The sequence below is a fragment of the Embiotoca jacksoni genome, unplaced genomic scaffold, assembly GCF_022577435.1.
Source record: "Embiotoca jacksoni isolate LCO1_2020_lvr unplaced genomic scaffold, fEmbJac1.0.p SCAF_3, whole genome shotgun sequence".
In the NCBI taxonomy this organism is placed as follows: Eukaryota; Metazoa; Chordata; class Actinopteri; family Embiotocidae; genus Embiotoca; species Embiotoca jacksoni.
Window position 1 is genome coordinate 12403974 of NW_027185381.1, and position 16328 is coordinate 12420301.

General features: G+C 40.3%; 1 protein-coding gene across 3 annotated transcripts in view; it reads right to left on the reverse strand.

Moving 5' to 3' along the window:
- Positions 1–286: 286 nt before the first annotated feature.
- The window catches only part of ano3 (anoctamin 3), a 34393-nt gene continuing 18351 nt past the window's right edge, over positions 287–16328 (reverse strand). For all 3 annotated transcript variants that reach the window (XM_069163323.1, XM_069163322.1, XM_069163324.1), the window contains 19 exons: positions 15819–15953; positions 15128–15234; positions 13582–13637; positions 13224–13345; positions 11754–11888; positions 11539–11635; positions 10837–10897; positions 8648–8730; positions 8366–8506; positions 7796–7960; positions 7572–7608; positions 7354–7465; positions 7002–7059; positions 6622–6719; positions 6191–6345; positions 5899–6051; positions 4600–4750; positions 4329–4518; positions 287–3781 (listed from right to left, as the gene is read on the reverse strand). In XM_069163323.1, the coding sequence (XP_069019424.1) occupies positions 3599–3781; positions 4329–4518; positions 4600–4750; positions 5899–6051; positions 6191–6345; positions 6622–6719; positions 7002–7059; positions 7354–7465; positions 7572–7608; positions 7796–7960; positions 8366–8506; positions 8648–8730; positions 10837–10897; positions 11539–11635; positions 11754–11888; positions 13224–13345; positions 13582–13637; positions 15128–15234; positions 15819–15953 (2239 nt within the window). In that variant the 3' untranslated portion in view covers positions 287–3598. The remainder of the gene's footprint in view (positions 3782–4328; positions 4519–4599; positions 4751–5898; positions 6052–6190; positions 6346–6621; positions 6720–7001; positions 7060–7353; positions 7466–7571; positions 7609–7795; positions 7961–8365; positions 8507–8647; positions 8731–10836; positions 10898–11538; positions 11636–11753; positions 11889–13223; positions 13346–13581; positions 13638–15127; positions 15235–15818; positions 15954–16328) is intronic.

Below are 16328 nucleotides of genomic sequence, written 5' to 3' on the forward strand. Positions count from 1 at the left end.
AACAGCGTGGTGGGAAAATCCTACAATACTCAAATAGTGGGTTATAGAAACACAATCTCTTTCAACAATATGTTATAGGAACACTCTCTGGCAAGACGAACATTTGTGGTTTGTGATAATAACGAGGGGAAAAAAAAGGAGAACAGTCTCTTCATTGGAGTGTGCTCCGGTTTGTTCCATAAGCAGATTTAAACTTGAATAGTGGAGAGGATAACAGCGGGGCACTGAGAGGCCCCTCTCTCTGCTGTTATGTCTTCATAACAGAAACAAAAATGTAGAGAGCAGATTTGATTTAAAAGATACAATCCATGATTTATTACAGAAAAGAGTGATATCCAAATTATTTTATGTTACATCATTTTTATACATTACAGAATGTTTTTACATGTAAACAGGAACGAAGTAAACAATGTTGTTGAGCAACTTCATGTCACGACTGCTATCATCCTATTGTACAGTTAAATCGATGGGCTAACGTCACTGTGCTTCCACGTCGAGTTCATCATCACTCAAGCACAATCCTATTAGGAGGCATAGCATAGAACAGATAGCTTAATCCCCCTTTAGACTGCAATGTTTTCAGAGATGTGCAAGGTCACGCCATTATTACTTATTATAGAATGCCTATATTGTGCTAATGCCAACGGTAGAAAGCATGAGAAACACCTTTCCACCACTATGCAGCATTTGTATTAGTGAGGAGCTGAGTTGATGAAGATCCATCCGGAAGTGCTTTGTAGCTGAGCAAGTCAGACATCCAAGATCATGTATTTATTCATTCATAAAATCGCCTCTATCCCCTTAGGTTAAACACTTCAGCTGCTAGGGGGTAAACATACTCATAATTCCCAGCTGAGTCTCCAAACAGAAGACGTTTGAGGATTCACGTTTTATCACTCCTTGAAAGTCCTGGACGGATTATATTAATCACTCCAGAGTCCGTGCTTTTCTTTAGAAGATACTCTTACGGTATAAAATCCCACCACATCAAGAAACATATGCCTTGTCAAGACCTCCAACAATGATCAACACTGAGAAAGGGAGGTGATATGTTTAAGACGCTGTTAAGGACTTTACAGAAGTTAGCTCTGCTAAAAGCAGGTGTTACGTCATGCATAATCTACAGTACAACTGTACCAGGACATTTACATCAGCATCTGTTCAAAACAAAAGAAGCACTCGAGGATAACAACATGCATAGATTTTCAGTGTTCACATAGCAGGGAAGATATTCTGAAAACCTGGACTAGTTTCTGAAGTAGTGGAACAAGATTTGAAAGCAAACATCTCTCTCTCGTGAATGAAATAATGAGTTGTTGCGTTGAACATGACCTGAAAGCTTCATTCGGTTTTGACCAACAACCCGCATCATCCCGTATGTCTCATTTCTATGAAATGTATTAGTGTATGCGTTGATTTCCGATCTGCTCTAACACATAAGCTGTGATTATGCAAAAGAAGGAAAAAATAAAAAACATCAAACATGCTTTTTACTGAGTGTGCCTTATAGTCATGCAAAAGCACTGCAGTGCAAAAATATATATCTAGAAAAGCAGGGTAGCTTTAATTGCATCTTAGAAAATATGATAAAAAGTCGATCAACTGCAAACATTCAGAGGACACCTGAGAAATGTGGACGTTACGTTGTCTATCTGAGGGTGAGAACAGGTGAAGTTGTAGAGATAGTTCAAAATAAAACAGAAAACCATTACATACGTCATAACATGTATATACAAATGCAGCAGAAAAAAAACCCAAACAACAAATCCAAATAATGTACAATTCTTATGAAATAAATCACGTTTTTCCAGCGTTGTGCAATGCATTCTGGGTAGTGACACTCCCCTCAGATGTTAGACTGGTGTAGCTCTCACCTCTACTGTGCATAACATTTACCATCATATGATCAATATGACCTGTACTGAAGTGTTTGGGTCAACAACAAAGTCCCCATCACCCGCCAAACACAGAACCGCCTCATTGATACGGTTCGCTCCATCTCAGCATGAATGAAAGTAGGAAATGATCCTGAATCTGACTCAGCCACACAGATGGATGAGTCTGTCATGATGCCTATTTTCCTGAGTTCATTGGGCAAAAACATGCTTCTCCAATCCACGACGTCAGAACTGACCACAATAAAAAGGCGATGTCATGACTCCAACAAAACCACCTTCTCCGTTTCCCATTGATGAATGTCAGAAAGCAATCGAGGCTCAGTCTGACTGTGTTTAGTAAAAGACCAGAACAGAAGCATGTACAGTGTATTATGTGTTGTGAGTGAGGAACTGTGGATGGATGTTCTTTGCAAACAGAGCATCCAAGCCACAGGTATTTCTATGGGATCCAAGTTTCAACCACGCTTCAGGGCTTCCAACAGCAAATGAAAAACAGATCGCGAGGGCTGAACGGAAGAGCAGATTTGTGGACCCTGCATGCGAGCGTATACATTGTTCACGACGGGGGTGGCGTTACAGCGTATACCGTCGACGTCAGCTGAGACCCGAGTAGGTACTCTGGTGTGACTCGCATCTAAAACAAATCCTTAAAGGAGAGTTCAGAGAGTTTACAGCAGATCAGACGACAGAACGAAGAGAGAGAATTAAAAGAAAATAAGCACAAGCTGCACAAACAGGCACACGTGATGTTGGAGCGCAATCATATTGTTACACTGTAGGCACAATCAAATCGCACTAAGCTTCCTCAACTGGAGACAGTCGAGCTCAGCAGTAGCATGGAGATTAACAGAGCTCACACGGAGTACAGACACACGTGAACCAGGCATCAAGACACGGACTTGGTCTGTCAAAAGGTACAAAACAGTATTACCATGCACTTTATATGCTTTCACAGAGAATTCTTTCTCATATGTACTGAAGGGATGTTAACATCCTCCACAATGAGTGCTGCTGTTTTTTATTTTTGTTCTTTTTTTTCTTTGCAGTTAATGAAATGTCCGCAAATATTAATTAGCATGCTCCAACGGCAATATACAGTTTCTTTGCAAGAGAAGTGTCAGTTTTATTTGGTAGCCACGTAACCAGAATCACAACGAGGAAATGCTAAGTGCCACTGTAGCTTTGTCACACATAAGTGCTGATGCTCACGGGAGGAAAAACACGGCCATGCTGCGAGCTGCATCAGACTGCAGAGTCAAAGCGAAGTGCTAGCTGCCACGCGGAGAGAGTGCGGGATGGGTGCCGGAAGTGAACAGTGGTGATCTGCAGCCCTTGATCTGCATAGTAAACATTACAATTGCAAAGGTTTTCCCACTGAAGCCGTGACACGGCACAGACCCAAGGGCAACCTGCTGGATGATGCCAGGTGAGGGATTGGGGCGGGGCAGGAAGGGTCCGAGCCAGAAACCAAGGCGTGGAACAGATGGCGAGGGAGCGGTCAGGGCTGGAGCTCGGGCTGAAGCCAGACCGGTTTAGGGGAGCATCTGGGTACTAACAGGGTGTCTTTGGTGTACAGAATCAGCTGAGTGAGGCTGGACTCTCAAAGCTAAAACACATAAATAAGCAGGCAGGGGAGGTCGTGCCTCTGAGCTGAGGGCTGTGCGGCGTGTAGTGTAGACATGAGGGGGGGGGGGTTAAAGCTAAGGCCACTCATGGTGATAACGTCGTCCGTTCTTCTTTCTCTCTTTCTGTAGATGCTCCAGTTCTGCTTCGTACATCATCTCCTGCATCAAGTACTTCTCCCTCCTCATGCGATCGCAGAGATCCTTCGGCATGTCCGGTATGAGGTATGCTATGAAGGACTTGATCCCAAACACCAGGTGCTGAAAGAAGCGTGAATCATTTATGAGTTACCAGCCAGAGAACACACACGTTAGTTGCCAGTATTTGCTACATAATTCATCGACCTTGCAAAAATAAACCCAGAATGAGCAACAACAAAGAACTTTCTATGTCCTATAATGTTTTATATATTATGTCAGGTTTTCTCTGTTTAGAAATCAATGCCCAAGGCAGCGTTGTCAAGGAAAAATCTTGCAAGGGAAGATGAAGAAAAGTGCTGTATTTTTTTAGTGGGACCATCATGAAATTAGGTGTTTTTATTGTGTGGTGTTTGAATGGTGGAAATGTCTCAACCTTTTTTTTTTTTTTTTTTTGAAGGAACATGATTTAATTAAACCATGAAAATCACCTAAATGAAGGCAGGGAGGTTTTCATTCACAGCACATAAATTCATAAAAGTGACAAATATAAAAAGCTACCAAAAATATTGAAACTGACTTAAAGTGACATGCAGGTAAGAGGATTTAGTTTTAGCTGCTTGCCTTGCTTGTAAACACACAAAAAAGAAATAGGGGAGCGGTGACAGACCTCGAAGACGATGATGAATGCCAGCCTGGCAGCCAAGACGTGCCAGAACTGCAGGGTGAATTCGTACGGCTCTGAGCTCCCGGGCGGCGCTCTGTAGTCTCTGTACCTGCAGTATCCGGAGTGGCTGCTGTTCTTCAGCTCGTCCATGTCAAACACAGACAGGCTGCTGTTCATGTAGCCACGCAAACACCTGAGGGTGAGAGGCTCATGCTGTAACACAAGCTACCGTCCTAGATATATTTAAAGCTTACAGGTTGTTTTTAATGCTTACTCATTCTCGTGGTGGTGTCCCTTGTCCACACAGGGGCCATATTTGAAGGCGTAAACAAAGCGGGGGATGTAGTCTGAGGTTATGGCAATGACAAAGGCGTTGGTGATGACTGCCAGCACACCAATACCTTCGAGAATCCCATACCAGATACCTGAAAGTCAGACAGTTCGGAAAAAAAAGTGCTTAGTATGATGGTTTAAACCTACATGCATTTATCTACAATGCATGGTACTGTAACTAAAGCTCTCTGTGGCTTACTAAAATGATTAATCTGCATCAGCCTAAAGATCATAATTGACAACAGAAATAATATGACTCCCTTCATACTGTTTTATTATCATGAACCACTAATTTGTGATGTTTAACACATTTCAGAGAATATTTTGTGATCCAGACTTATTGATAAGCTCACTTTGGTTCACTGTGCTTCATTTACTTTTCTTCAGCTGAAACTGCAGTGCAGAATTTTTGTCTTCCTCTTCTGCCCGCGAGTGCAATAACAAAAACCCTTTCGATGTGCACTTAGAACACAAGCTCCGCCAAAGCTAACTCTGTTGTTACTGTTGCGGCTTTGAAATGGTGGACAAATTGTCGATAAATTAAATAAAAGTTCACAACCCCCGCGAAATAGGTTTCATTCAGTATGATTACATGTGGAAAGTCTAGAAGAGCTGCATGATTGAATTATTTTACCCCCATTCAAGTTAGCATAGGGCTAAACCGGAAGCTATCCAGACTCCGATGCTCATGCTCTACCCAAAGAGCGCGCCCAGTTTGCATCCAGCCAGAGCGGGAATGTCCCACCAGACACCAGATGTAAAAACATTATCTGTTGTTGATATGCTTAATCAGAATTGTGTGAACGCCTTTGGCTTGAATTTACTTTTATATATAAAAGCACTATCGCTTCAATAATTTACCGGAATGAGATTCAGCAAAACATTCGTGAACTGTTTTACTCAAAATGTAAAATGCTTTTTGGCTGTATTACTGACACATAATGAGTTCATTACAGCTGAGGAACTTCAAAATGTTTCCGGGTGGATTCTTCCTTTAATTACAGGGCAAAGTGCCACATGAAGCATTTGGTTGTACATTACATGGCAGTCGAAGGGTGTTGTTTGTAATCATATGGGGAGGTGCGGCATATGGCAGTACAGAAGGATAGGATATGGAACCATATCAATCTCCATAGGATGGACAATGTTGGGTTACTGCAACGTTTTACTGCTGGAAAAAGTGAATCTGATCCAAAAATAAAACAGACACTGGGTGAGTTACACAGAGTGACACAAAGACCTATATCAGTGGCTCGGGCAGGCATGGGTCTCCTCCACTGAGTGACAAACTTGTAGGCGTCGAGACGAATCTCAATGATGTTGTTGAGCAGAGCAAGGAGTGGAGCCAGCGGGAAAGCTGCTACAAAGATGGTGGTGAAGCCAAACTGGAGAACTGCGAAGGAAAAAAGCACGTTGGACCTCAGCACTGGCACAAATAATGTCAAGGATTGATAATAGCCATAATTTGCATGGATGCTTTCCTTCTACAGACAAAGTCAAAAATAGCACTTCAAAGCAGTGCAATATTTCACCCATTTCAAGGTATTCATCCACCAGTCCATGGGCATTCATTGGCTGCAGATTCCAGTCTTTTTCCCACTGTGGAAGCTGGGTTTTATTCTCCACATTCTGCCCTCCACCACCTCCTTTCTTTATCTTCCTACGAGACCACCAGTTCTGCAGCAAACTGGAAATGTAGGAAGGATCCAACTGTAAACTCAAAGCAATTATTTCTGACAATGCAATGAGAACCCCAGGAACTCTTTTATAAAGCCCCACACAAGATAATTTGATGTATTTCTGAAGGAGAAAAGTATTTTCATATGCTAATGAGCTAGAGGACAAAAACAACAACAACAACAACATACAGTGATTACTTACAGTTTGTAAATTGCCAATCCTTTGAATTTACAGCATTAATCATTTTGGAATTTATAATAGTTCATCATAAGTTATTACTTACGGATAACCGAGTTCCATGAAGTTGTTCCAGATTTGTTTGAAGAACATTATGACTCCCATTTGCAGGCACAGATCAATCAAACAGCCGCTTGGGTGACACTGAGGACATTTCAATAAAAACAACTGTAACATTCATATTTCATGCCTGATAATTCAACGCTATGAGAAAATCTGAGGACACAGTCTTCTGTTATTCTGCCTTTTGATCATTACAATTGAAAATCCCTGTAATTATGGGGAGATTAATGGTTCACATAGTAATATACAGGGGGATCATTAGAAAGATGAATTACTTGAGTATATCCTAAATCAGAAGGCAACAATCAGTCCAGTTATTGCTGAAATAATCACCTACTTCTTTTGATTCCTAATTGCACTCACCTCCTCCAGCCTCCATCGATTAAAGAGTTTATTGTATTTCCCAGGCCTGCCAGCAAACCTGAACAAAGTGAGATTGGCAACATTAGCTGTGAAATTCAATCAGTGAAATGCTAATAATCTCAGCAGGAAAATGACACTTAACGATGCTAATTATGTCGGATGAACCACAGCTTATTCAAATTTTTAGGCAGGACAGTATTTTGTAAGTGCTAAAAGATGAGGTCCAAAAATAACTCTACAGTGAGGAGGGAAAGGGAAAGACTTGGCACACGTCATGACTTGGGAGCTTGAAACAGAACAGCTTTGCACAATTCGTAAACAGGGGCTGTAAAGTTCATTGCGGCCAACCTACCTTCCGAGAAAGAAAGCAATGTAAAACGTGGAGCTGTTCAGATTTACAAACTGGAACAGGAACATCTTCAGAGAGAAGCTGTTCTCCCACTCAGACTCTGTCCGTGGGTGCTCTGGAGGGGAGGAACAGGGGTTGTAGGGAAGACAGGAGAGAATAAATGATCTGCAACCATCTGAGAAGCAAGAGATAATGAAGGCATCAATGCATGTAACACTCACCTAAATTTGTCAGGAGATAGGCCACCTTTTCATACACCTGGCAAAATGATAGTAATGATGAGCATCAACAGGAAAACGGTTGATGATTATGAGAAAGAGACGAATAGTAATGTCTGGCTCTGGATGTTAAACTTCCTGGAACACAATTCTAAATAGACACTTCATGAAACATTTGTTGGACAGAAAATGTAAATGTGCCAAATGACGCTTGTCCAGACACCCACCACATTGAGAGACATGATGATCATAAAGTTGATGCAGACACCAGTGCCAGAGGTGGCAAACTGCCAGTTCTTCTTCAAAAAATGCCAGCTGAAGGAAGCAAACATCTCCATCGCAATGAGACGGAAAACCACTACAGCAAACACGGCTGACAGGACGAGGGAGATCTAATCAGAGAGGATGGCGGGAGGAAAGGATAATGAATGAGTTAAAAAAAAATTGATTAAGCCCTCTGCTTTGGAACAGAAGAACACTTCAGTTTAGGCTGAGGATGTTTTATTTCATCCTATCATGAAGAACAGTGTGGCAGGAAGGGAAAACCTATTGATGCATAAACAAGTAACTATTCAGATGGGGGAAAAAAAACCCATTAAAATAAATAAACAGGAGAAATTAGGCCACCAGAAAGGTTAATACACCATCTCCTTGAAATACATTCTCTGTCCAGCAGGGGGAGATGTTACACTACTGCTGACACGTCACACTGTTCGAAAGATGGCACACAAAATAACTGCGAGCTCACTAAGCCTGAATCCCAAAAGGGAAGATTATTCAAAGATCAAAGGGTTTACCATGAAGAATATTCCGGACACAGACACCATGAGCCGACTGAGTTTGTCTGAGAAGGGCTGGAAAGGCTCGGGCTTGCCAGAGATGGGGTTTACTTTCTCCATCCTGGAGTATTTGGCTTCAAACTGAGGCCTCAGCTCCTCCTGATTAACAACACAGGTTCCAGTATGAACGATTGAAGTGTAGCTGGCCGATGAAGCAGTGTCAGATACTTCATGAGCATAGGTTCAAATTGTGAGGTAATCAAATGATATTGGATCTATTTCAGGATATTGCTGACGTACCTCTTCCTCCTCCCAATCAATGAGATCCCAGTCATAAGTCAGTTCTGCCCGTCTCCTTTTCCAAAACTCCAGGAATACCGTGGCTGCAAAGGGGATCAGAAATCAATCATGTTATTGATCAATTTTGATATGTACCTCACAGAATGACTGATAATCATGTGACCACAGAGGGCCATTTACTGAGGAGCCAACGCAGAAGCAATGAGATATCCTGAGTGAAACAAAGGCTGCAGTGACGTGCGTGGCCCATTAAGAAAACTGATTGCAGCCATCAGTTCACCCGCTGCTGTGATTTTTCTAATGAACTTAAGGCGAAGTGGCAACAGCAGATGGACTTTACGTTTCCAGCGTTCACCCCCAAAGTGTGTTTTTGTCAGGCGAGCTCCAATTTCTGTTGAGAGACTTTAGAAATAAAGCTTTCTGTAGGCACACTTCAGTTTGGAGGCATTATTTCCTTTGTGTCGGACTCTATTGTGACTTGAGCTGCACACAACACCAGAAATGATGTTCTTTTTTTCTGTCAAGACGTTTCATGTATGCTGGTGAAGCTGCATGGCACGCTCACTCAGAATCAACATTCATGTGGTTCAACAGTTGTGGAAGAATTTGTCCTCAGTGAAATCAGTGAAAAAGAACAGTGTTCTCTTGAATGATCTGTGATGGACATCTCAATGTAACACTAGACTACTGATTCAGTCCTTTTGTCAGTTTTCATTACACATACATGTAATACATTTTATGTGATTTTGTAGCAGGACAGATTTCTAATGAAAACAGATCAGGTTTTTTTTTTGTCAGTGCTGTGCAGCCTAACCACAGCTCTTACTTGTCTGTTATGAACATTTTACACATATGAACGTGTTTAAAGCCTAAACAATAAGTTATATAAATGTTTAGTAGCTCAATAAAAAATAAGCATAAACTATTTTAATAACAATAGCATATAGCAAAAATACCAAATATTAATTTGTTCCTGCCACTCAGTTATCAGAATTGGCGTTCTTTCTATTTTCTATTTGACAGTAAGCAGAATTTTTGAAGGTTTTGGACTGTAAGTCAGACAAAACAAACAAATTCATGACATCATCTAGGACTCGGAATTGCAATGGACATGTTTTATTATTTTCTGGCACTGTTTAGATCAAAAGATGAACCAAGAAAATAATCTGTAGTTTAATAAATGCTGAAAATAAACGTTACTTGCAGTCCTCAATGGAATTTTTTTGTGAATACATTTAAGGCAAGGAAGAATTGTGAAGATTAATTTGTGAACTGTGGCCTTTATATTCTCAGTCGGAGCAACGTTGACTGCTCTTAAAAGATGTTGAAGTGTAATATAGCTTGATCCACTTTTGTTGAAACAGAAAAGCGGCCTGTTCAGATGCCTACATTCAGTCCCTTAAGCTAACCAATTTTTCATGTCTATCTCTCTCTCTCTCGCTCTTTTTCATTTCACACTCACACACACACACACACACACACACACACACACACACACACACACACACACACACACTCTAGAGTGCACTCACTAAGTAGTACAGTACTGATACTTTGGTCCACATTGCCAAAAGCCCTCATGCCGGATTCAGAGCTACAGACCTCAGGCTGGCTGGACCTTCCTCTGCTTTCTAGCTCTCCTTAGCCTTCATTTAGCCCGAACGCAGAACACATGAGCCAAGTGTTCCCTCTGGCACAGGTGATTATGTACCACGCTGGCAGATAGATGGATCTGGGCCAGATGCTTCACATTAATCCTCACTTACATTACGAAGATATTATTACAATGGGAAACATAGCTGCAATACACCAATATCATGGTGCAATTCTACAACCCTGACACCTGAATGATAGCCTCCCTCTGGAGAAATGTTTAATCATCGGACTAATTACATCAGGACAGCACTTGAAGTATGAGTGCAGATGTTCAATGAGAGAAAGCTGGCCATGAGTCACTCACTGAATAACACATTAGACTGGAGATTTCTTGTGTTTACTAAGCAAGTTCCCAAATGAAAAAGTGAATCTGTTTGGAGGAGTTGAGAGGAGAGTGGAAGCATGAGCACAGACACACTATTGTATGAATAGATATGATTTCCAGTGGGGTTTGTAAAGAGTAGAGAACAAAGCTGATGTATGAACACTCACAAAATCAGGAAAACAGACAAAGAGCAGCCGCCTCCACCTACCCCAAATAGCCATGAAGATAGCAAGGAACACAGTGCCGCCGTTGTCAAACAAATAGGTCACCTAGAAACACAAGCACACCAAGGGCTGCTCTGAGTGTAGTGCTTACTTTACTGATGAAACAATATTATGACTTCGATAGTGTTGATTTCAGCAACCTCAGTTTTATCAAATACAAGTCAGGACTCTGATGATCTTCAATTTACTTCAGGGTTTCTCATCCTTGAGTTCAGGCCCTCACAGGGCAGATTTCCTAAAGAAGTTACCGTTACTCTGTCCACTCGTAACAAATCTGGCTAATAGCACCAAAGCACAGTAATGAACCCATTATATCAAATTTATTTCATCTGGGCTAAACTACGTTTACCTACTTCTGGTTGTAGCTTCATATTTCAGAGACAGATTTGAGGATGTTGATCTTTGTATCAAACTCTTAGCAAGAAAGAAAATAAGTGTGTCTGCAAACCTTTAAAATATTATTTATTTTCAATAAAACCTGAATCAAATAGGTTTCAAATACAACCTTATTTTAATATAATCTGGAGCTCTATGATTTATATGATCATGACATAATTCAGTGACAACTTTATTCATGGGGTCATGAATGTTTTGTACCTAAAAGTCTGGAACAAGATAGAAGAGGATGTGAAACTCTAACATACCACAATACTGTGACTGTGGACGAATATCAAAACTGCACTGACCTTCGCATAGACACAACTGTCACTCAGCGTCCACGGCTCACAGGTCTGCTCACACATAGGACACATGATGGTAGTGTTGGCTTCACAAATCTCTTTACTGAAGAGACATGAATCAGAAAATTATAAGAATATATAAAGAAAATACATATTTCATAATGACGCCCTCTGCATAAATATTGATACAAGAGAGTATGTGCACTATTGTGTGAACTGACCTGACTTGGCTGGAGTCCATAGTGAAGAGACCATAGAGGAAGACAAAAACGCCAACCAGGGCAGCAGGGATTAACATGCCTGTGTACCAGCCCAACCAGGCAAAGTAAAGACCGATTTTCTCACCGAAGTATCGCCTGGGAGAGATACAAAGAGGCAACGTGGTGAATATGTATTACTATACTGTGTAATCAAACCTGGCTGTGTTTGTCCAGAGTGCAGTTGTGGGTGTAGATGGTGGTCTGAGGTGGTTGTGCCCTAATTGTTTGGGAAGCTGCTAGACTGAGAGGTCACACAGTATACAGTATAATGCTGTGATGGGAAACAAATCAATAACGGTAGCTTTATCCTAAACCAGTTTAAAGCGGTTAAATCACAACTGCTGTAGTGAAGTGAGTGTGTATTAACTATGAAGAAGGTAATTGAAGAGAAATGAAAAAAATTATAACAAATCTTCTCTAAATATGTTTTCATGCACACTACCATCCCAGCAATGCCCCTGGTTTCTATAAACCACGATAAGAGCTTACGGACAGTTTTACATGTAATTTTCAATGATATCAACAGATATTGATAAAAAAAAAAGAAACTAAGTGAGAATAAAAAATAGCCAGATGGGAATTTCACTTTTTGGCAAATCCAATCAAGTAGATATCTAGTCAAGATACTTCATCAGATTGATTTAAAATCCTAAACAGTAAATCCAATAGTGCCACAAGGCAAAGCAGTTGTGTTTATTGATTTGCTACATTACCCACAAAACAGATCAGGATTGTACCTCGGTATAACCAACACACAAAATCTGTTAGCAAACTTCTATTTCTTTATGTGCTATTTTGCCATATCCCTTAGATCTAAAAGGCATCTGATAATTACATGCATAAACATATTGACTGTGATTAGTTTGGCTTAACATAAAGACCAGAAACCTGGATTTGTCCAAAGTACCTCTAAAATCTATGAACATCCACGTTGTCTCTCATTTGTTTGTGTACAAAACTAGAAATGTTAAAATGACAAGTTGTGGTTCAGAGCGAGTTATGTATGGAGTGTAATTTCTACTTTTTCACCTCCTAGATTCAACTCTGTACTTTCCTTAACACAGAAGACTATTTCCCCAAATGTCAAACTATTCATTGTCACTCTACTGTTCCTTTTTTGGCAATAAGATAGAAAAGACAAACTGAAGAAAAAGGGCTCCAACACAGAGGTGCCAAGGCAGTCCTGAGTAAGTAAAAGGGTTCAGCCTCAGCTGTTAAAAAAGCTCCATCAGTTTAGAAATAACAGACATTGTGGGATGTTGATGAGACTGTTCATCATCAGAAATCTGAAATCATGTGGTGTGTGCAGAAAAATGAACCATTGGGCTTCTTCATTTCCTATTTAAACAATACATCCAGAATATGAGAGGATCAGGTTCATCATCAGGACGCAGGAGCTCATGCTGTGTCACCGGCTTCGAAGCTGATTACCTGATGAGGTCTAGAGGCTGGTATTTGTACCACATTCCCCAGCGGGCCCAGCGCTCATACAGAAGATGCCTGTGGTTCTGGGCACCGTGCGTCTTAATAGGATGCCTGCTCTTGTAACCACCCTAATGAGACAAAAGAGTCGGAGAATCTACTTCACAGGAGGAATTTTAAAGTTTTATAATTCACATACTTTTAATACTGCGTTATTACCAGTACAGTTTTTGAGTTTGCCTTCTTCTTGGCAAATTGTTTATCTATTTTAAATAACTTTTAAAGTATTGTTTAGATGAAATGGATTACTGTTATTATTAATTTGTCAATCTTTACAGCTTTTCAGCACAAATTAAAATCAGCTCACCTCATGTGGAGGAAATGCAGCCTCATATGTGTTGTTGCCCAATAATCGGTTGATACCTTCAGTAAAATGAAGCATAAAGCAGACTTCAATACTGGTTCCTGAACAATACTTTTTTCATGATTACATTTTATAAAGTTTTAAGAAAAAGACAATTATATGAAACATTATAGTACAAATCTTCAGTTTTCATGCAGTTTAGAAGGGGAGAGTGTTACCCAGTTTTTTTCTGTAGTTACAATTTATAAATATTCCCTAAATGCCTAATCATTAGTAGACACTAGCACACAAAGATAGTGCACAAAACTCAGACAGATATATGGCCAAAATTTAGTTTGAACAGAGTGAAATAAAGAGTTCTAATATGAAATTTACAGTGATTTTATCTTTGTGGGCGGACTGCCCAGGTAGAGCCTATGTATGGGAAATGCTGTGACTCACTGATGCTGATGAGATTTACTCCTGCGTTTACGTAAAAAAAAGGTAAGCGTTTCAAAACAACAAGGTATCAGTATAGATGTAGCCTAGGTGTCAAAATTTGCTCTCGAATGAAGGTGTTTTTCGGTTGTAGATAGTATCGGAATAATTCGGTCGGTGCCATAAAAGAATCGAAATTCGGTACCCAGACATAAGCAGGTCACGTTAAAGGACGCAAACATACCAGCCAAAACAGCACAAGGACACTGCATTCAAAAATCAGTACCAGTCATAATGGAGAGTTCTTGTCATAACAATTTACTACATTGTGGAACTGACAAGCTACATTAAAGGTTTAAAAACATTCAGGATTTTCTAACAGCTGCAAGCACATTAAATAATAACCTCTTTGCAGGATCATATTACATCCATATCACGATTAACACAGGTTGCAGAATGTTCAAATCACATTCACAATAAAATAAGTGAATTGGCTGCAGGTACTGAATTGTATGGAAAACTGTTAAATGTTATTTCTACAGGACAATGTGCCATCATGTGCATTGTCATATCTTCACTGAAACAGTTGACAGTGAGAGCAGGATAGATCTGAAATGGATTTTCCACTCGAGATGAGCTTATTTGTTGGAAAGTAAAGTGGTCAACAGTATTAAAATATTAATATGAAATCCATGCCAGGAATTTTTATTTAATCAGCAAAACATGTTGACAGCAGCCAGACATGATAGCACAGTGAGTGTGGCTGGACAGTTTGGTAACACTGTTGCAACCAAAAAAATTTAATAAATAAAAAACATCGGCCAGAAGGAGAGGAGGGATCAGCCACAAGTTGGACGATATACCAACAGCTCAGTGGCAGCTCGTATTTCAATCATCCCACAGCAAAACAACGAACAAAATCCTACCACTACCCTCCTATCACTGTCTGTAATCAAATCAACAGAAATAATGTTTTCTTTTTAAATGTAGACTGGATACAATAAAACGAAATATTTCCTTTATGATGGGTGCATATGCATTATTATACATTATGGCACTGATGTGATCCTGCTGGAAATATTGCTTAGTGTGTGAGGAACGAGAAGAGGTCGAAACAAGCAGAGTGCTTTACCCATCTTTGATTTCCCTTCTTCATACTTGGTGCGCTGCAGGACATGATGGACTATTCTGCTTCTGGTGGAATTGGAGAAGAACGTCTCTCTATTGTTGATTGTGAAACTGGGAGGAAATGACAGCACACTCCTTTGGTTAATCATCATGCTGCACTAAATCAATATCATCCAGTCATGGCCCCTAATGAGAGCTGAGTCAATAATTATGGGATGTTCATTAAAACACAATTCACGGCTTCAAGTTTGTGTTCATTCCCGCATTATTTCACCTAAAAGTGGAATTGATTCATTGGCAAATGAGACGAGATGACACCTTTCATCAAAGAGAAGCTTTGAAAATGAAGAAGGGAAAAAAAAAAAAAAACAGGAAGAAATTATTTCACGGACATCTGTTGCTATATTTTAATATCTTATTTATGATCAGCTTGTCTTTATCATCCTGGTTTCTGAGTTCAGGCTTAAAGCTATAAAATATACAAGACTTCTTGGTGCAGATTTCATCTCTTGGTTTCTAGGTTCCACATTAAGAGCTCGGGACATGAATGGATGGGAAGGATGAGAGGGAAAGTAGGAATGCAGAGCAGGATAAATGTCCCTATTACTGATAGAGACACTATCGTTATGTGACACTAATCATGTTCATGAGTCTCTGTCTCATGCGTCTCATGAGTATGTGCATGTCCTTCTTACTGATGCATGCGTGCTCTGCTGAAGGGTGCTGTGTAGCAGTCCGTTTCCTCCAGGTCAGGCAAGGCCTCTTTGTCCAACTTCATGGGATTTCTAGGAAGCCAGCTTTTTATTTGGCGACATCTCAGATGAAACCTGCTGCACAGGCGCACAGAAAAACAGGATTAACGGCACAGATTAACGTGAAGATTGTTTTGTTTGATGCAGAACAGTGGCTCCTAACCTTTTTACCTAAGGCAGCCCTGACAGCCTCCCACCACCACTTAAAAACACGTTTACATACACATGCACATGTGTTGCAGGTATCACCTTGCTGATTATTATTTTTCATTTTCACATTCATGACTCATGAGCTTTGGAGTCACTGATCCAGAATAACAGCTTGCTAAATCCAACTGAAAGGAAATGTTTTTTTCTTTTTTCATCTTGCAGCCATGTTTAAAGGACCAGAAGTCTGAAGCCATTCACTGATTTTCGGAGTTGTACCTCCTTTCAATGTTAAATAAAGAGAAG